At 50.2% G+C, this 20,301-nt stretch overlaps 1 protein-coding gene across 1 annotated transcript in view; it reads left to right on the top strand.

Annotated features, from left to right (window-relative positions):
* LHFPL6 (LHFPL tetraspan subfamily member 6) overlaps positions 1 to 18,577 on the top strand; it is a 150,128-nt gene extending 131,551 nt beyond the window's left edge. The window contains exons 3-4 of the mRNA XM_028526785.2: positions 4,071 to 4,169; positions 17,489 to 18,577. Coding sequence (XP_028382586.1) covers positions 4,071 to 4,169; positions 17,489 to 17,607 — 218 coding nt within the window. The 3' untranslated portion in view covers positions 17,608 to 18,577. The remainder of the gene's footprint in view (positions 1 to 4,070; positions 4,170 to 17,488) is intronic.
* Positions 18,578 to 20,301: the final 1,724 nt, after the last annotated feature.

Genomic DNA, 20,301 nt, shown 5'->3' with positions numbered 1-20,301 from the left:
GCCAAGATGGAGGCGCAGGCAGACACACCGTGCCTCCTTGAGCAACCAAGAGAAGGACAACAAATTTAAAAACAAAGAACAACCAGAACTGGCAGAAAACTGAACTGTACGGAAGTCCAGCGACCAAGGAGTAAAGGAGAAACACTCACCCAGACCAGCAGGAGGGACGGAGACGGGCAGCTGGGCAGAGAGGGCTCGAGAAGAGGCGGTGGTTGGTGGACCGGGGGTCCCACAAACTGGGAGGAAAAACTGGGCAGCGAGACAGACCCGCAACCCAGGGCCCCAGCGGGGAAATAAAGCCTCACACCTCTGACTGAGAACACCTGTGGGGGTTGCAGCGGTGACAGTGGGAGAAACTCCCAGCCTCACAGGAGAGTCCATTGGAGAGACCCACAGGGTCCTAGAAGGTACATAAACCACCACACGGGAATCAGCACCAGAAGGGCCCAGTTTGCTTGTGGGAAGTGGGGGAAGTGACTGAAATCCAGCGGAGAGCAGAGCAAGCAGCACTGTTCCTTCTTGGACCCTCCCCCACAGACAGCGTCACAACGCAGCCACGTGGGTTGCCCCCCCCCCCCGCCGGGGTGTAAACACCTAAGGCTCCACCCACTACTATAAAACAGGTGCACCAAGACAAAAAAAAAATGGCCCAAATGAAAGAACAGATCAAAGTTCCAGAAAAAATACAACTAAGTGATGAAGAGATAGCCAACCTATCAGATGCACAGTTCAAAACACTGGTCATCAGGATGGTCACAGAATTGGTTGAGTATGGTCACAAATTAGATGAAAAAAGTGAAGACTACACTAAGTGAAATAAAGGAAAATGTATAGGGAACTAACAGTGATGGGAAGGAAACTGGGACTCAAATAAACAGTGTGGACCAGAAGGAAGAAAGAAACATTCAACCAAAACAGAATGAAGAAACAAGAATTCAGAAAAATAAGGAGAGGCTGAGGAATCTCCAGAACAACTTTAAATGTTCTAACATCTGAATCATAGGGGTGCCAGAGGAGAAGAGGAAGAACAAAACACTGAAAACTTATTTGGACAAACAATGAAGGAGAACTTCCCCAATCTGGCCAAGGAAATAGACTTCCTGGAAGTCCAGGAAGCTCAGAGAGTCCCAAAGAAGTTGGACCCAAGGAAGCACACACCAAGGCACATCACAATTACGTTAGCCAAGATTAAAGATAAGGGGAGAGTCTTAAAAGCAGCAAGAGAAAAGGAGACAGTTACCTACAAAGGAGCTCCCATTAGACTGTCAGCTGATTTTTCAAAAGAAATCTCACAGGCAAGAAGGGGCTGGAAAGAAGTATTCCAAGTCATGAAGGGCAAGGACCTACATCCAAGATGACTCTATCCAGCAAAACTATCATTTAGAATGGAAGGGCAGATAAAGTGCTTCTCAGATAAGTTAAAAGAGTTCATCATCACCAAGCCCTTACTATGTGAAATGTTAAAGGGACTCATCTAAGAAAAAGAAGATCAAAAATATGAACAGTAAAATGACAACAAACTCAGTTATTAACAACCAAACCTAAAACAAAACAAAAACAAAAATGAACTAAGCAAACAACTAGAACAGGAACAGAATCACAGAAATGGAGATCACATGGAGGGTTATCAACAGGGAAGTGGGAGGAGGAGAGGGGAAAAGGGTACAGGGAGTAAGTAGCATAGAATGTAGGTAGAAAATAGACAGGGGGAGGTTAAGAACAGTACAGGAAATGTAGAAGCCAAAGAACTTATATATATGACCCATGGACATGAACTAAAGAGGGGGAATGTGGGTGGGAGGGGGTGTGCAGGGTGGAGGGGAATAAAGGGGGGGAAATGGGACAACTGTAATAGCATAGTCAATAAAATATATTTTTTAAAAAAGAATAAATAAATAAATAAATTACTCTTCAGCCCCAACCAATGTGGCTTGGTGGGTTGGATGTCATCCCAAAAAGCAAAAGGTTGCCAGTTCAGTTTTTGGTTAGATCACATGCCTGGGTTGCAGGTTTGGTTCCCAGTGAGGTCTGTACAAGAGGCAACCAATTGATGTTTCTCTCCCTCTCTTTCTCCCTCCCTTCCCCTCTCTCTAAAAATAAAGAAATAAAATCTTTAATTTTTTTATTTAGAGAGAGGGGAAGGGAGGGAGAAAGAGAGGGAGAGAAACATCAATGTGTGGCTGCCTCCTGTGCACCCCCTACTGGGGACCTGGCCCACAACCCAGGCCTGTGCCCTGACTGGGAATCGAACTGGTGAACCCTTAGTTCACAGGCCAGCACTCAATCCACTGAGTCACACCAGTGGTATATGCCAAAGGTATAAAGAAATAAAACCTTTGAAAATAAAAGAAATAGTCAATTACTCTTCAGTCTCAGCACAATTCATATTTATACATAAGACATCCTGGGATGGGTGCTTTGCAGTCACAAGAATTCCTTGTAGGCATTCCCTCGGATCCCTCTGCACTGGATGGTCGTTATACTGTTGACCAAGGGGACCAGCTGGAGGCCAGGGCACCAGGGTGGGAAGTGCGTGTGGGTTTGTGGGGGAGGGCTCTCCATACTGCTCAGCGTGGAGGCTGGGGATGGGTGGGTGGACGGAGAGCAGCTTCTCCTTAAATGCCTGTGAGGAAACACACTGTGTGGGTTACAGCTGCTCCAGCCGCCCACAAGGGGCGGGACGGAGGAAAACCAGAATGGGAAGAGAGACCGAGAAAAGTGACTCCGTGCAGAAACATGGGGAGCCTCCTCTAGATGCACGGGGCCCTGCCGTGCTGCCTCTGTGTTACCATGGTAATGGTTTTCCCATGGAGGGGCTCCCTCATGCAGCCCTTACAACCCCGAGTCCCCGAGACAGGGATGGGACTCTCGCCAATCGGACTGTGTGTGTATGTGTGTGTGTTGGTCCTACTGGCCCAGGACACTCGTGGGACTTAGAGGTGATGATGACACTTGCAGATGGACGTGACAAGATGCCCCTTTTCCATTTGCCCGCAGATTCAAAGGGTGGTGCTCAAGTCCCACTCGGCATCTTCTAACGCCACACGGCTCTGATACAAAACAAAAGATTAGTCAAGCCCATGGAAAGCTACCAGCTCCGAGTGTGTGGCCACAAACACTTATGTTAAAATGAAACCGTCCCTTTCTTCAGTTTAATCAGCAAACCTCTGGGTCTGAGCTGCAAGGAGGGCTTGGGCTGCAATAGGGGCTTGTCCTCTGGGGGGTTTCTGAGACAGGTGGCCGCTGCCTGATGTTCAGCTTCTTAGCAGAGTGCGTTAGAACGGGTGGTGCCGCTCGCAGGTTCGGTCAGTGTGCCGGCATGGTCCGCGAGCATCCTTGTGCTCTCTCTGCCCCGATGAGATTCGATGGTGCTGCAACATTCTGTTTTGGTTATTTCTTTTTCTATTTTTATTTTTTAAAGATTTTTATTTATTTATTTTTGGAGAGAGGAGAAGAGAGGGAGAAAGAGAGAGAGAGAAACATCGATGTGCAAGAGATACATCTATCAGTTACCTCTCACATGCCCCCAACTAGGGACCTGGCCTGCAACCCAGGCACGTGCCCTGACTGGGAGTCGAACCGGCAACCCTTGAGCTTGCAGGCCAGCACTCAATCCACTGAGCCACACCAGCCAGGGCTATTTTGATGCTTAAATTGGAAAAACAATCTAATGGATGAGGAACCGTAACCTGTTAGGTGCTTTCGCCTGCTCTTGAATGACTTCACCTGGACTGGTGGCAGATGGGGCAGCGTTTCACAGGGGTCATTACAGGGGCTTCTGGGCTGCATTTCCCACACAGGATTGCATTTCCTAAAGCTCCTAAAGCAAGGCTTTAAAAGGCAAAGATGGAACCACACTTTGCTGCCTGTCGAGATTTGAAATTTGTTTTTTTTTTTAATTTTTCATTTTCTTCCTTTTAAGCAGACTTGAAGTTATCCTTGGAATCCAACCTCAGATGGCTTTCCAAAACACAGACACCACGCTCCTTTGTTTCAGCGCTCATAACGTTCCCTCCTGCCTCCCCGGTGCAGGAGCGCTGCTGACGCCCTCCTGTCTCCTCTCTCTGCAGGCTTGCTGATCGGGGCCGGCTGCGCCCTCTACCCCTTGGGCTGGGACAGCGAGGAAGTTCGGCAGACCTGTGGCTACATCTCTGGCCAGTTTGACCTGGGTAAGTTCTCTCCACAGATGCCACCCCCTTTTACAAAAGAACCTATCTGACCTCTCGCGGGAGCAGGAAATGGAAAAGGGGCGGGGAACCAGAACGTGTGCTGGCGTAGCAGCCAGACTCGTGGGTAACGATGCCCCCCACGCTCGTTTGCCCTTCCGTTCTGGCGAAGATCCGTGGGTCATCTGGTCCCCCAAACTACGGGAAAGAGTGTAGACACACAAAAAAAGAAACAACCCTTGCTCAGAAGTGTTCCTATGTATGGATTCATTCCTTCACCATCATGGAATTATGATTCATTGCCAATGCTAAAAATAACTGTCTGTGAATTCAGCTCTATCTGAGAAGATTAAACACACAAAAGCATCAAGGAAATGATAAGGGCGATGGGATCTATAGCAGTGTGCCTCCGGGGCAACAGACCACGTTATGAAAGGGGTAAGGCTCCCGCTGGGCTTGGGAGGAAGTGACGTGAGTGTGGATGACCCGGCGGGAGGCAGAGGCAAGGAGGAGGGTGCAGCAAAGGCAGGGAGGAAGGATGCGGGGAGCCCAGCAGGAGACCCGGGAGAAACAGGGGAGGACCCACACACTGACTGCAGGGCTCGTGAATTTCTCTGTGTAGCAAACAGAACCGTTCAAGTATTTCTCTCTTGTAGACGTAGTGGATTCTACTCAGCAGGCTGTGAATTCTTTTGCCTGCCACAGGGCTTTCACCATGATAAGGCGTAATGATGGGATAATATTTCACTGGGTTGGTAAAACCTACATTTACTTAACCACTTCCTTGGTTCTTTCCATTCCAGTGTCTGTCATTTAAAGACATAGTCTAATGAGTAGTTTAATGAATAAATAGGTCTTTTCCTAATTGAACTCTTTCTCAGGATGTTTTTCTAAAATTGGCGTTACTAGCCCACAGACCACAAACCCAGGAGCCACACGGCCAAGTGGGTAACAAGTGTATTTCCCCTGATGCGTGGGTCGGCCCCCTGTGTTTCACTGTCGGTCCATGGCGAGTGACTGCCTGAAGCATCCACTTTCCACATTAAATGTTTCATTCTTACAAGGAAATATTTAAGGGACTTGGTCTCAAGGCAGTATCACCATATCTCAAACCACGGCAAATTATTTTTAGGTCAGAACGTCTAACAGAAAAACGCTTTTCTATTAGACACGGGAGAAAAACGGACGGATGCGACACCACGTCCGAGGTCTGTGAACGTGAAGCAAAGCCATTCTCGCCGGCCTCCGTGGGGGACAAATACCCTGTGTCCCTCAGAATAACACTGGCTGTCTTGGTAGAGAAGGTGGCGCTCCCAACGCCACCTGATTCACGGGGACAGAAGCTCAGAGCGTCCCGCTGCCTGCTGTCCCCCACTGGGGGACAGGGCTTTCCCAGGTCTGGATCAGCTGTGCTTGCCACAAATTAACGGGAGAGGACAAGGCAGGCGCAGAGCTGACGACCAGAGCTTTGTCCTGTTTGTGTTTGTCTTTGGAAAGCGGACCGTGTCCAGGGGAGACACTGTAACGCGGCGAGTGGCAGTCTCCTTTCCCTGGCGTGTGCGGCCTTCCTGGCTGTCTCCTCCTGGCTGTCTCCTCCTGCTCGATCCCAAGGCTGCCCTCGCCCGTCTCTCCTGTTGCTGCGTGTTGCTGTGCTCGTTCGCAGGTTATGACGAAACTCGGGTCTCGTCATTTTGCATTCATTACCTCGCCTCAGCGTTGTGGATTTAAAAATGTGGGTGAAAACCTCTTGCCTCTTGACTGGTGGTAGTAATATCTCCAAGGTTATTAAACTCCCCGAAGCCACTGTAGCGATTTAAAAACCGTGGTGTCATTTTAATTTTTTTCTCCTTAAGTTTCTCTCAGATGGCATGCCAAGGAAAATAAAGACGGGCATCATCTGCAGACGCAAGGGTTTCTGGGTTCCCCGAGCGAGCATCTTGAGCGTGTGGAGGTGGCCTTCTCCGGGTTCCTGCCATTTTTGCAGACTGTTGTCCCGACCTCAGAGAGAAGGCGTGAGCCACCCGACTGCCTCCTCTCCTGTCTTTGAGAAATTGTTGCCGTTCCCCTGAACAATGCTGAAGGCCCAACTTCCATGAAAGGGTGCAGTCACAGATTGCCGAGCAGACTTGGGGTCAGGGCCCCCGCATGCATGGGAGGGGCAGCGTTCTCAGTAAGGGGAGCTCCAGGGGCCCATTTTTAGCGGCACCCCCACTGCTTGCTGCGGCCACGCCCTGCCTCTGCCCCTTCTGAGAATCCGAGCTGATTCCTGCCTCCTCTGGAAGGAGACAGTGGGTGGGCACGCCTTCCCCTCAGAGGCTGGGAGGTGTCCCTGCAATTGAGGTTGGTGCCCCCCTTATTGTGGAATATGGGGCACTTGCTTGGCATGCTACCATGGAAACGTTGGTACCCTCTCTCTGGCGCCTCCTGGAGGAGGCCATTGCTTCTGCTCCCACATGAAAGATGGTCCCAGGGGCACGTTCATTCACTTACTCAGCCAGCAGACGGTCCCAGGGCGCCGTCAGTGTGCCGGGCCTCTGCTGGGTGCTGGGGATGCGGCTCCACAAACCGTTCAAACAGACGCTGCTGACCGCCCTCCGGGAACTTGAAGCCTAGCAGGGGAGGGAGACGTTCAGAAAGGTAAGACACACGGGAAGCACATTAGGAAGGCAAGTGCTGGGCGATGCAGCGGGCACCGTGGTTGCCTCGCCGATGTCAGCCCCCTCTGATCGGTGAGCCTGAGCCGGCGGTGCGCGGGCGTCTCCGTGAGAGACAGATAGTGAGTGTTCTCCACTGGGCGAACCACACGTTCTCTCTTCCCACCACGCAGCTCTGCAGCTCTAACGTGACAGGCACGCACTTCACGTATGAATGGGCATGGCCATGTCCCAGTGAAATTTTATTTACAAAAACAGGTGTTGGGACTGCAGTTTGAGGACCCCTGATTTCAACCAAAGCAGACCCCTGACCTACCAGAAATGTCTTTATGCCAGTTGTGCTCATGTACTGACCCCTCCTGCCCTCAGGGCAGCTGGTCAGGGCCGAGGTCGGTCCAAGACTCTACACGGAGCAGCTGCATCCCCCATGCAACTAAGTACTCAGTGTTCTCGCTGCTCGGTGTTGGAAACCATGGTGGTGAGCACTGTCCACTCACCTGGGTTATCCCACCTCCTAACACCACCTCGGGATGGAGGCCAGCTCTCCCCAGTGACAGACCACAGGTCTCTCTGTCCAGTTGGGCCAACGTTGCCAGGTGTCCACTCTCGAGCGAGTGGATGCTGCCAGGGAAGACCACGCCCTCACTGGCTTCTTACAGCCCAGGCTGGACGTGCTCGGGGTTTTGCAGCGGCAGACTGTACTGAGAAGTCGTGGTGTGTGTGCGAGGAAGATGAGGCAAACAGGAGAAAAGGCCGCTATCTCAGCGTGTCTTCTGTTGGACGTCAGTGCCCTGAAGTCCATGGTCATGGTCAGCGATGGCTCATGTTGTTTAAGTGTTAACAATGGTGATTTTATTTATTACTTTTTGAGAGAGCAAAACAGCCCTGGATGGTGTGGCTCAGTGGACTGAGTACGGGCCTGTGAACCAAAGGGTTGCTGGTTGGATTCCCAGTCAGGGCATATGCCTGGGTTGCAGGCCAGCTCCCAGCAGGGGGCGCATGAGAGGCAACTCCACGTTGCTGTTTCTCTCCCTCTCTCTCCTTCCCTTCCCCTCTCTCTAAAAATAAGTAAATGAAATCTTTAAAAAGAGAGAGAGAGCTCAAAACAGCACAAGTGATAAGAATACTACATAGTTCACCACAGCATCTTCGCATAATAAAAGCCCAAAAGAGGCTCACTACTATTATTCATATCAGTCTTGCAGGACCATTTTCAGGGACTACTTGCTGGTCAGGCTTTACTCTCCTTCTTACATTTCACAACTGTACGTCTGGATTGACACATAAAGCCTTACTAATCACGTCGTCCGAACGATTTGGTCCATGCTTCAGAGATATTTTTATCCACCAAAGACTTTCTAATGATATCCTGATGCTTAAAATTTTAATTAATTTGTTTTGCTAATTTGCCACGTGAATTAGAGCAGTTCGTGCTTTCATTTTGCTATTTAATCTGATCAAGAAGCCATCATGCTTCCTGTTCTTGAACTTGTGCTCTTGGCTTCTCGAGAGAGGCACCGCAAACTCTGAACACTGAGAACCTCTCCATGTTGGAAAAGACGGGAGTCTCTTCTTCCAAATGTCCGGCCCAGTGAAGAAATCTCCCCTGCGGCCATCCCAGCAGTGGCCGCCCCCACTCCCATTTGCCCTGTGACTCCTGACTTCTGTTGCCCCTTCTCTCAAATCTGACTGCATTTGAGAAGAACAGATTTGCAAGCTACAGGCAAAAATGGGAAGCAAAAGAGAAAACGTGGTTTCTGAGCTTTCTGAAGCGTGGCGGTAGCGGGTGCTTCGTAAGCGGGGTGACCCGGCTCCCCTGACGTCTACACAGAAGCCTGTTTCTGCCGACGGCAGCAGAAGAACTGTGGTCCGCTCGTGTGACGGTTAACACGGACGGCTCTGCCTGGTGGCCCGTGGGCGTCGGGGGTGCGCACCACAGTGGGACTTGCTTGCGAGGCGCTTGCAGGGAGCAGCAGTCGGGGCCTGTCTCTTGGTTTCTGGGAGAGACTCCTGACACCAGACGCTTATTACTTCCGGTCACTGCTTCAAGTGAGTGTATGGTCCCACTGTGACAGTGCCTTGTGGAGAACTGGCCAGTGTAGTAAGGCGTGGAGCCCGCACTGAGATGCAGCCAAGTCGGGGGTTTTCAGAGCAGCCCTGGGTCTCGCCTCCCCCACGGCACTACACAGGATCCGTTCCAAACCTTTGACAAGTCACCGGAAGTCATGTAACAGAAGCCCACGTCCCCTCATGCACCGTGCTAGTGCAGGGGGACAACAGAGGGGAGCAGGATAGCCGGGTGAGCACAGGGGGACCCAAGGGAGCCCTGTGGAATGTGACACCAAACGATCCCAGGAAGTTCCCACGCACAGAGGAAGCCCAGCCTGGCCAATGGCGAAGTGAGAAAGCCTCTGTCCCTTTATGTCATCCTTGCCTCTGCGTCCCCTGCCATCGTGTCCTGCCGCACGGACTCACAGCGGGATCTGCCTGGGAACAGCTTGACTTACACATGAAAATCCTGGGGCCCTTCCGTTAGAGAGCACGTACTTTGCTTGTGCGAAACCTTCCATGCATCGGCTGGAAAACCCCCTTTCCGTCAGGGGGCTGGATAAGCACTCCACCTCGGCAGGCCCGAGACATGCTGCGGAGGAAAACGTGCCCTCGTGCTGTGTGCTGCTCTGGCCCCCGGGGGCAGGGGGCGTCCTGCAGAAGATGGGGCTCCATTCCCTGTTCACTGGAGTACGCTTGTCCTGCACACATGGCCTCCTCGCTTACCATTTGACACGATTATGATTCATGCCTGAATGTCGTCTTTATTTGGGTGGATTTAATCTGTAGGCTGTTTGCTCCATTGTTTGTAGTTGGCTGTGGTTGGGGGGAAAGGGCCGTGGTTGGTGAGAACAGGCTGTGGTTAGTGGGAATGGGCCATGATTGGTGGGAAAGGGCTGTGGCCAAATGCAGGGACCTCCTCGCTGACCCTGCTGTGTGCTGGACTCCACTGTGAGTGGTGTGGAAGAGGTGACCAACCATCCGCATGGGGAAACCACACCGTGAAAACCGCCCATGTGCAGGTCTCTCATCTTCTGTGTCAGACGGCCACCACATTCACCGAGTCCTTGCTCTGTGTACTCACTCACAAGTGTGACACTTGCCCGCTGACTTTCTACATGCGCACATGCCTGCGTGTGTACATAGGTGCATATATACGTGTGTTCACATGTAGCTAAATTTATTATATTTGCTTGATTTTGAAACAATTTCAGATTTATAGAAAAGTTGCACAAATAGTACAAAGATTCCCCATGTCCTCTTCCCCAGATTCCCTTAATGTTAAATTTTGTCATATTTCCTTTGTCCTTCTCCCCCGCCTCCTGCTGCCCCCCCGCCCCCCCCAGACACAGCGTCCCTCCCACCATGGGCAGTTAAGTGCATAATGTCTCAAATTAATATTATTTTATATAGCGGTGCGATTACCCAAATTAGGACATTAGAATTGATACCATACTTTCATCTAGCCTAGAGACCTTACTTGACATATTTTAAGTAAATAATTATGGACAAAAGCAATGGAATTTATTTTCCTCTTACTAGCTATTTGCTTGTTCTGGACTTTAATTCTGCTTTATGATTTTCCATTTGCAAAAAATAACAAACATAAAATAGTATTTAAAATCTCCATATGCTCAAAACAAAAAAGAATGCTTGCTGTGTATACCTACATTCTGATATTAGAACTTATTAAGATTCCGGAAGTGTTAATAATTGTAGTAATAGCAGTAATAACAAACACAGCCGCCTTTTCTCCCCGGTGGGTCGTGTGGCCTCAGTACGAACGAACCTGGTATCAAGTTCAACCACTGTTCTGGGTGTCCTTCCCTTTGCTGAATTTGAGCCGCTGAGCAACGTGTGAGACCGCGGATCAGCGCTTCCCAGTACACCCCCAGCCGATGGCCAGCACCCTCCTCTCCTGGGAGACAGTGAGAGCACTTGGTTAAAACTCTTTCCTTTCTTCTCAGCTCCTTATCCTAAAGGGGGACCTAGAGCATTTCTACGAGGGCAAGAAAGACTCAACAGAGGGCATTCAAATCGTAACTCTTAGCAAGATTTTTGGGGGGGAACCCAGCGAATTCCAAAAATCCAGAGAAATTTACACCACTGACTAGAATTGAAAGAATGTATCATTCAGGAAGATTTTTTCCCCTAAAATCTGAAACCCACATCACATGTTCTTGTGTTTGAATGTGGTCGCTGCACAGCCAGCCGCTGCCCCCCCCCCGACACACACCCTCACCTGGAGAGCCCCTCCTCTCTCCTGCCCCAGCTGCAGAGCGCACGCAGCTGTAGTAGATAAAATTTACAAGGCTGAGATGTTTTCTTCTCAGAATCCGCTGTAATGTATCTCCTTAGACAGCGCTGTTATGAGCTCCTTGCAGATACATATCTTTTGCAGAGTAAATCCCTGCCCGCTCCGACCGGCCAGGTTACGTGGAGCGGTAGAACCTCCCTCCCCTGCCCCCCCCCCCCCCCCCCCCAGCTAATGCTACAGCTTGGACGTGTTGGTCCCTGGCAAGGGGCACACCTGCACTTCATGCTGTGGCTCGTACATCCCAGTTATCTCGATGCAGAAATAAGGCAAACAAAGAAGGTAACGGCTCTAAAAACATCTTGCCTCCTCTCTTTTTGGAACTGGTGTGGTTCCAATGCTTTAAGGTAGGACATCCTGCCAGGGGGTCCAACCCACAGCCCTCGGGCCACGTGCAGCCCAGGATGGCTATGAATGCGGCCCAACACAAAATCATAAATTTACTTAAAACCTTTCTTTTCCTCATTAGTTTTTGTTAATGTTTGTGTACTTAACATGTGGCCCAAGACAATTCTTCTCTCCGAGTGGCCCAGAGACGCCGAAAGTTTGGACCCCCTGCAAGGGAGGCACAGGGTGTGTTTGAGGGGAAAGATATCCCACTGCCAGTGGAGCGCAGTGGCCTGCCCCTGGGAGTAAAGGGGCAGCAGAGGCGGAAAGACGTTGCCGACCTCGCACACTCGAATCCAGAGCCGCGGCTCCGGGGGAGACCTGCTGGACCGGTCCCGCCCACTGTGCTGCCGCTTTGAAAACCGAAGAGGCTTGAAGATGGCCACCCCTTCTGGGACATCGTGTGCCCAGACCCGGTGCCAGTCTCTGGGGGGTTCTACCGGCCCATGTAGGCCTGCTTTGTCCCCTCCCAGGAGGTACCAGTGGGGCCCATTACCGAGCTCTGCTTGTGGATGCAGCTCCCAGGCGCACACGTCTGGGGTCCGTAGAATACATCTTGGAGCTGCGTGCAGAGTGACCCTGGGAAGCCATGTGGGTTTCCACCTCCAGTAACAAACAAACAGCCCTGGCTGCTGTGGCTCAGTGGATTGAGTGCTGGCCTGAGACCCAAAGGGTCGCCGGTTCAATTCCCAGTCAAGACACATGCCTGGGTGGCAGGCCAGGTCCCCAGTAGGGGGCGTGCGAGAGGCAACCACACGCTGATGTTTCTCTATCTCTTTCTCCCTCCCTTCCTCTCTCTCTCAAAATTAATAAATAAAATCTTTAAAAAAGAAAACCAGAAACACACAACGGAAATGGAAACAGAGCCACGTCTCACAAACTTTCCTCCCTCAGCCCTTTCACTCCTGCTTTTCTCTTTTTTCTGACACCAGTGGTGTTCCTCCAGTCTCTTTCAGACACACAAGGGACCCTTTTAACTAGTTGTTCCATTGAAAGTTTGAATTAAAGTTTTTGTATGTTTTAGGTCAAAGGTTTAAAACCAGTTTCTTTTCCACTGGAGACAGCTTTGTTCAGTAACTTCACAAAAGAACCAGTGGAATCGTCCCGTGACAGATGACTTTGCTCTTGGTTTTAAAGCACATGCAAACGAGATGGTCTGCGTATGAAGAGGCAGAAGGGACTTACTCAAGAGGAGAGGGACCGGCTGAACTTTCTGTCCGTGGTATTGAAGTGCACAAAAGTTTTTCCTCTCTCGCCTGGAGAAAATACTTTTTAAATCACACCGAACGTTAGTTGCTTATTTTGGGCCTCAGTCAGTTGCTGAATTTAAACCACAAAATGTGTAACTCATACACACAGACTGGCATGCATGTGTACTGAGTGGCAACATTTTGTGACACCCTAAAACATCTTCTTCGCCTGTGGTGTACTTTTTTTAAAGACTTTATTTATTTATTTTTAGGCAGAGGGTAGTAAGGAAATGAGAAAGAGAGGGAGAGAAATATCAATGTGTGGTTGCCTCTCATGAGCCCTGCACTGGGGACCCAGCCCGAAACCCAGGCGTGTGCCCTGACTGGGAATCAAACCAGTGACCCTTTGCTTTGCAGGCCAGCACTCTATCCGCTGAGCCACAGGACCCCTGTGCTTTTTAAGTAGCTTTATTTCAAGTGTTATTCTTTCTCCCGTTCACCTGATAAACAGTAGGCCTGATGAGCTGACTGCATGTTTTATGACACAAATGAGAAAATCTTCAGAAACGTAGCAGTGCTTAAAAAACGACACATACACACTTACCAAGTCCAGGAGTTGGATAGTCCCCAGGAGGAGGGTGGAGCAGGGAGAGTGGGTGACAGCTGCCACCGCAGGTGGCTCTGGTCTTGCTCTGGGTCCTTCCGGGAACAGCCGGGTTTGGGTGGGTGGGCGGGGTGGGGTGGTTCAGCCTCCGACACCCAAGGCAACTTCACAGACCCTCATTGTGATAAAGAAAAGCAAGGAAGATTTGGTTCAGTTGCTCTCATCTTAAATCGGGCTCCCCATAGCAGACCCCAAAATGAGGATTCACATGCAAGTAACCAAGGGAACGTGCCCAGGGAAAATCAGCCAGGAGGAGGGAGAACATGGTAGGAAAGGAGGGAAATCGGAGTAAGGGCATGCTCTCGGGGGATGCCCCAGGCGGGAAGCGGGCTCTTCTCACTCCCGCACCAGTCCACCGCTGGCCTCAGGGCAGGCCAGGGGGCACCTCCGCTCTCAGAACGCCGGGCCCAGCGGCCCCAATCCTCGCAGGTCCTCTGGTGAGGTTTGCACATCCAGGTAAGTGGTTAGGAGCAAGGTGCGAGCCGAGGTGGAGGGACGAGAGCCCAGAACCAGCAAAGCGATCTGAAGGCTCTGGCTAGCCCAGGCCCCGTCTGCTACAGTGCCCCGGGCGGGCCCAGGCTCCTGAAGCTGCAACTGCTGCTATTCCACTGGCCTCCCTGCAGAAGAGACGGCGTCCTCCGCTTTCCACGTCGGGCCGTGGACCTGTCCGCCGGTCAGTACCTTGTTATGATGGACAACTGGTGCTGTTCTGTGGGATGGACCCTGAGCTAAGTGTCCCCACCGCAAATTTTGCTGACCTTCCGAAAGCTTCTAAACCATTTGCCATCTCTTAGCGGCCTGTTAAGTCTTCGTCCTAGATTTATTTAATCCGGCTAAAAAATAATTTGGCGTGGAGACGGTTCCTGAGGGTCACAGCTGCAGTAGCCCGAGGTTACCAGCAAATCTGGGCCGTGAAGCGGATTCTGTTACCCTGGAGACATTCTTCACCCATCCGTTGGTATTATGGAGGTCATTGTTCCAGGGAGGCCACCCCCGAGGTGGGGAGGTGACCTTTCAGGATCTGCCATCCTGTTCCACTTGGCACAGTCTGCAGGCGCCTGTGAGTGCGCGGTGGCTGCTCCCGACAGTTCCCTGGCAAGGCAGGACCGAGTGGCTCTCCCCACAACATTCCAGAATGACTGTGGTTTGCAGGGGCTGGCTCTCTGCCTCCTCGGCTTCCTGTCTGTTTACTTTTATTTTTCCTCACTTTTCACTCAACATGGATTGACTGAGTGTCTACCGTGGGCCAGGCACGGTTGGGGGGGGGGGATACAGTAGGGAAGAAAATATGCAAAGGTCTCCCCTGATTGACACTGAAATGATAAACACACATGCAGGGTATTTACAAACCACGGTCAGGTGCTACACAGACAGTCAAGTGGACTGACAGACAGAGTGACTGGCGGAGCAGGTGTGGGGTGGGAGGTGTCCTGGTAGAGGTGTCGTTGGACAAGGGGCCAGACCTCCAGTGACCTGGAAGTACATCTTTCCGGGGGAAAGGAAGAATGAGGGAAGCACCCAAGCCCGCAGCAAGCCTGATGCGAACCGGAGAAGGCAGCCAGCGCGGCCAGAAAAAAGACAAGAAGGAAGGTAATTACGAGGTCTTAGTGGAAGGCAGCTACCGGCTCCTTCAAGGCCACTGCAAGGTGATTGGATTTTGGAGACTGCGTTAGAGGGTTTTAAGTGAGAGAGTGACTTCTTACGATGATTAATTGTTTTAAAAAGCCAGCTGCCTGCATCGGGGGTGGCGATGCTGTAAGGAGAAGCAGGGATGCGGGAAGCGGTGAGGGCAGCGGGGACTGCCCGGGTACTGCAGGCGTGGGCAATGTGATGGACTTTGCCGGGACAGGCAGAGGACTTGCCGCTCGCTCACGGCACGTCCTGGGTCAGGTTACTGAACTTTCCTTGGCCTTAGTGTTCCCATCGGAATGATCGGGATGATGCTCCTGTACTTATCACATCGAGTTCTTCTCAGGATGGCATGCATCTTTATTTGATGTAAGGCTCTTCTATCAAGTTAGAGCAAATAGCAATCTATAATCACATCGATCAATCAATTGCCTTTTTAAAACTATTGTTATTATTGGATGTGGAAAGGGAGAAATCAAGGATGATGCTTAGGTGGAGAACGGAATCACACAGCTTACAGTCTGTGCTATGAATGCCCTAGAGTGCTTTTGAGACCCAAAAGTCCCTAATCGAATTTTGCCGCTCTGTGCTTAGGGAGATGAGGCGATGACTCACTTAACCTTGCCTCACCTCGCCTTCTAACCTGTAAACAGGTCACACGCTGTCTCCCTCTCTAGTAAACATCGCTGAAGGTATGAAGTCAAATTGCATGGTCTGCCTAACAGTCTTTGTGTCGCTCAACAGAGAAGTTATTAACGAACAAGATAAAAATACCTGACTTGTAAAATAAAAAGGGACGTGGCTTCTAACCTGTGGTTTGTAATGTGTTCAATGACTATGAAATTCAAGTGCCTTTGGTGTGTGTGCTTGTGTCTACTGTAATACCTAAACAAGAACGAAAGAAAATTGAGGAAAACGGTTGTTGGAATATTTTGTGATCAGATCATAAAACCGAAAGACTGGTTAAAACTGGCACAGCCCTGGCTAGTGTGGCTCAGTGGATTGAGCTCGGGCCTGCTAACCATAGGGTGACCAGTTCGACTCCCAGTCAGGGCACATGCCTGGGTTGCGGGCCAGATCCCCAGTAGGGGGCACATGAGAGGCAACCACGCATGGATGTTTCTCTCCTTCTCTTTCTCCCTCCCTTCCCCTCTAAAAATAAATAAATAATATCTAAAAAAACTGGCACAGAAAGACGATGTTCAATGAGAGATACAGAAGCCTTCCTTACAATGCACATGAGCAGAAAAACTTGGAGGCTATGAAAAAGAGAAGGAGGAATGAATACAGAAGCCCGTGGGATTACCTCGGACAGGGCACTTTGAGTCAATGACTTCTTCTTCTTTGAATCTGCACAGGTTTGAGTCCTGGCTGTGAACTTGCCTCAAAGGTTTGGCAATTGAGGAAAAAGCTGCTGTTAACATCCACGTGCAGATTTTCGTGTGGACATAAGTTTTTTTGCTCCTTTGGGTAAATAAATGCCAAGGAGTGTGATTGTTGGGTTGCATACTAAGAATAGGTTTGGTTTTGTAAGAAACTGCCAAATGTTTTCCAAAGTGACTGTAATACTTTGCATTCTCGTTACCGATGTATGAGAGTTCCTCTTTGTCAGCATTCGGTAGTAGTGTCGATGTTCCAGACTTTGGCCGCTCTGACGGGTGTGTGGTGGCTCCTCACTGCGTTTCCCAGATGAGGTCTGTTGTGGCGCATCGTCTCGTATGCTTGTTTGTCACCTGCATGTCTCCTTTGGGGAGGTGCTGGGGAAGATACTTAGCCCGTGTTTAGCCCGGGCATTGTTGTTACTTGTAGTGCTAACCCAGCTCTGAGCGACCAGGACCCCTGTGGGCCCTTGTTACTATGGTGTCGTTTGCGTGGTGCTTTAACTGGCTGGGGAGTGTTGGCCGCAGGAGAGTCTGGGAGTTTTCCTCTCCACCTCCTTCTGTACAAGAGTCATTTAGCAATGGCAGGTCAACAGTAGCGGTCACTCCAGCATTACCCTTCAAGTGGGTCCCCTCCGTAGAGTGGCCCTTTCCAGAAGGCTGTGTCTATTGTGAATTTTTCCCCAAGGTACCACATTGTGCGTATGAGTTTGGGTGATTCAAATTAGAATTAATAGCGTCGTCTCTTCTACTTTGATTCCTGGCCTTCTTCCTTCCCGTCACTAGGCCTGTGGCTGCGGGAGGCCGGAGGCGTGGGCCTTGAGGTCTTCCCGAAACGCACAAAACCGTGCTGGCTTCCTTCCCGCTCCAGGTAGCCTTCCGCATGCCCTTTCTTTCCACTGGACTGAGCGCACCGCGCCTCCAGGGGGTATTTCTGCCTCACTTCTCTATGCAAGGAACACGCACACGGGGAGAAATCGCACAGAGCCCCCCACGGAACCATCCTGATGTACCCGCTTTCTCTCCCCCCCCCCCCCCCCCGCCCCGCATCTCTAGGTACGTGTGAAATCGGCTGGGCCTACTACTGCACGGGAGCGGGGGCCGCCGCCGCTGTGCTGCTCTGCACCTGGCTGGCCTGCTTCTCCGGCAAGAAACAGAAGCAGTACCCCTACTGAGCAGGCGCCCCCCGAGAGCAAACCGAGGTGAAGATGGGCCAAAGGGGCTTGGAGGACCGGAGCATTTCCAGCTGCTTTCAAAAGGTGGAACAGCGGTTCTAATCCCTACCATGCTATTGCAACGGAACCCGGCAGAGTCAGCATCGTTACACCACACCGAAGGGTCGTGCGAGGTTTGGAAAAGACAGGAGGGCAGGGGAGGAGGGGAGGAAGAAATGGACCAAAGGCTGCAAACGTTGTAGGGGTATTAGGTGTTTCTATTCCACAGAGTATGTTAATGTAGAACATATATGCAGGCAAAGCAAACCTACATATGCAAAGAAAGGTTTGGGATTTTTTTTTTTTTAAGATAAAGACACAGACCCTCAAAGGGCTAGTAGGAACCGTGTTATGTTGCTGCGACCTCTCAGGGGTCCCCGGCGGGCCACGCGCTTCTGAAAGCACACGAGCACACAGACACACCTGCATCCATGCCCACGCCCACGCGCAAACCTAGAAACTGTCGCAAAGACCGCACGACGGGTGTAGCTGTGCATCAATCACTCTGTGTTCTTTTTAACATGCATTTAAAATACTGTGTTGTCACTTTATAAAGCATACGTCGAACCTAACAAATGGACCAATAAGCCACTGTATCAGTATTTTGTATATTGAGCATAAACTCTTTATGCCCTCAATGTGTCTTCAGTGTTTATGCAGACCTTTAGAGTTAAGCCTTTGTATTCCGATATTATTCAACACTATGCTGTATTTCTCCATGTAGCTTCTGCTATGATATTCTTATGCAGTAAAAAGGCATATTTCTGTCTACTTTCCAGTCATTAGATCTTGGGAGTTTTTTTTCCCCATTATTATACTGTGCTGTACCACATTTATTTCCATATTCATTTTGTAAACAACCAAAAAAATGCTATTTTGTTTGTATCTGAAAAGCTCTGTGAATAAATTCTCTCTTTGATCAATAACTAAATGAGCTGTGGAATGTTAACTGATTTGCTTCTGTCGTTTCATAAATACAGCCTTTCAGTTCCAACAATCCTATATATTTTCTTTTCCTTCGAAGGCCTTACATTAATTCCCTTGATAATTCCCGCCAAGACCAGGTATTGTTCTTGGCACTTGGGATATCAAAGGTGAGTGTAGGCTAGTTCCCGCTTTCAACTAAAATTCCTTGAGGCCGGAATTCTAACTTCCCATTCCTTACACTTCAATCATGACCAAATGTTTATGAGAGATGAATTTCGTGTTTATTTGGGACTAAGTGTGGGATGGGCTATATTCGGAAGGGGTCCAGGGCAAGGAGGTTCCGGTCACGGTCAGGAGGTGTCGGGGCCAACAGTGTCCTGGACGACCAGCTGCAGGTGACTGGCTCCTTCACTTTCCACACGCGCTTCATCATTTCTCAGTGCTTCCGTGCCAGGGCAGTCTCACGCCTCTCTCTGGGGAATCTTGGCCCTTAGAGAAAGATCATTCCACGCTCCTGACCCCAGCAGAAAGCCTTGACTAGAGAGAATGATTTAGACCCTCCACGACTCCCTAACAGAACCAGAGCTTTCAGGAGGCAAGATTGCCTACTGGCTTATGGATAGATTCTTTCATTAGGCAATGCTGGATGATTGCATCAGATCCTTAAAACTTTAGTCACAGTGAGTTTCTAAGTGATAGACTTTTCATGTTTGGAAACTGAGCATTCTGGCTGCCCATACACATAACTGTATTTTCTGTTTTCTCTCTCTCTCTCTCTCTCTATATATATATATCAATTTAACTTGAATATCCAAATATCATGCTTGCTTCTGGCACTTTTACTTTTTTTTTAATTTAAAGACTTTTTAAATTTATTTTTAGAGAGAGGGGAAGGGAAGAAGAAAGAGGGAGAGAAACATCAATGTGTGGTTACCTCCCACACGGCCCCAATGGGGACCTGGCCCACAACCCAGGCAGGTGCCCTGACTGGGAATCAAACCAGCGACCTTTTGGTTCACAGGCTGGGGCTCAATCCACTGAGCCACACCAGCCAGGGCAATGTTGGGCACTTTTAACCCATGCTGTTGCTTCCAGGGTGAGGACTCACGCTGCCCTGCAGGAGCAATACAAGAATCTGGCCAGTAAAACTCTGGGCCTTCTGAGGCTTTGTTGCTATGGTACGAGTCACTCTCTTCTCCAATGCTTAATTCCTCATGTGCTGAATGTCATTTGATTGCGTCTCTCTCATCCACTGAGCAGGGGACTCTCCACTCGGCGGTTTCCTGTAGAGAGGAGAAGATGGCACTTTGGTCCCTCAGTGACGCCATCCTGCTTTTCACATTTTTTTTGTGTGGCACTTTCCTGTCAGAATGGTATGATGACTGCGTAGCTCCCATCGTCGAGGTGGAGTGCTCTATGGAATTCTCTGAAGTCTAATTTCTTGAAGAGCTTTAATGACAACACCGTCATTTTTATGTGGCCCTTATGATTTGAGACATCAGGCAACCTCCCTAGATGGAAAAGCTGATCAGAAGTCAAATAACAAACCCTTACAGCTCACAGTCTACCCAGGTAACATGTACTTCTTGAGAGCATGCAAAGGCTATTTATTCAGAGCTTTCGTAGCAAGAGTGGCCTCCACCATCACGGCGCGTGGCAGACACGCAGAGGTGGGCCGACAGCCGGAGTCCTCAGAGCGGAGACGGGAGGAGCCTCCAGGAACGCCCA

Source organism: Phyllostomus discolor, chromosome 11 (genome assembly GCF_004126475.2).
Source record: "Phyllostomus discolor isolate MPI-MPIP mPhyDis1 chromosome 11, mPhyDis1.pri.v3, whole genome shotgun sequence".
Lineage (NCBI taxonomy): Eukaryota > Metazoa > Chordata > Mammalia > Chiroptera > Phyllostomidae > Phyllostomus > Phyllostomus discolor.
The sequence above is the reverse complement of the archived record's forward strand: the minus strand, read 5'-3'. Positions and strand labels throughout refer to the sequence as shown.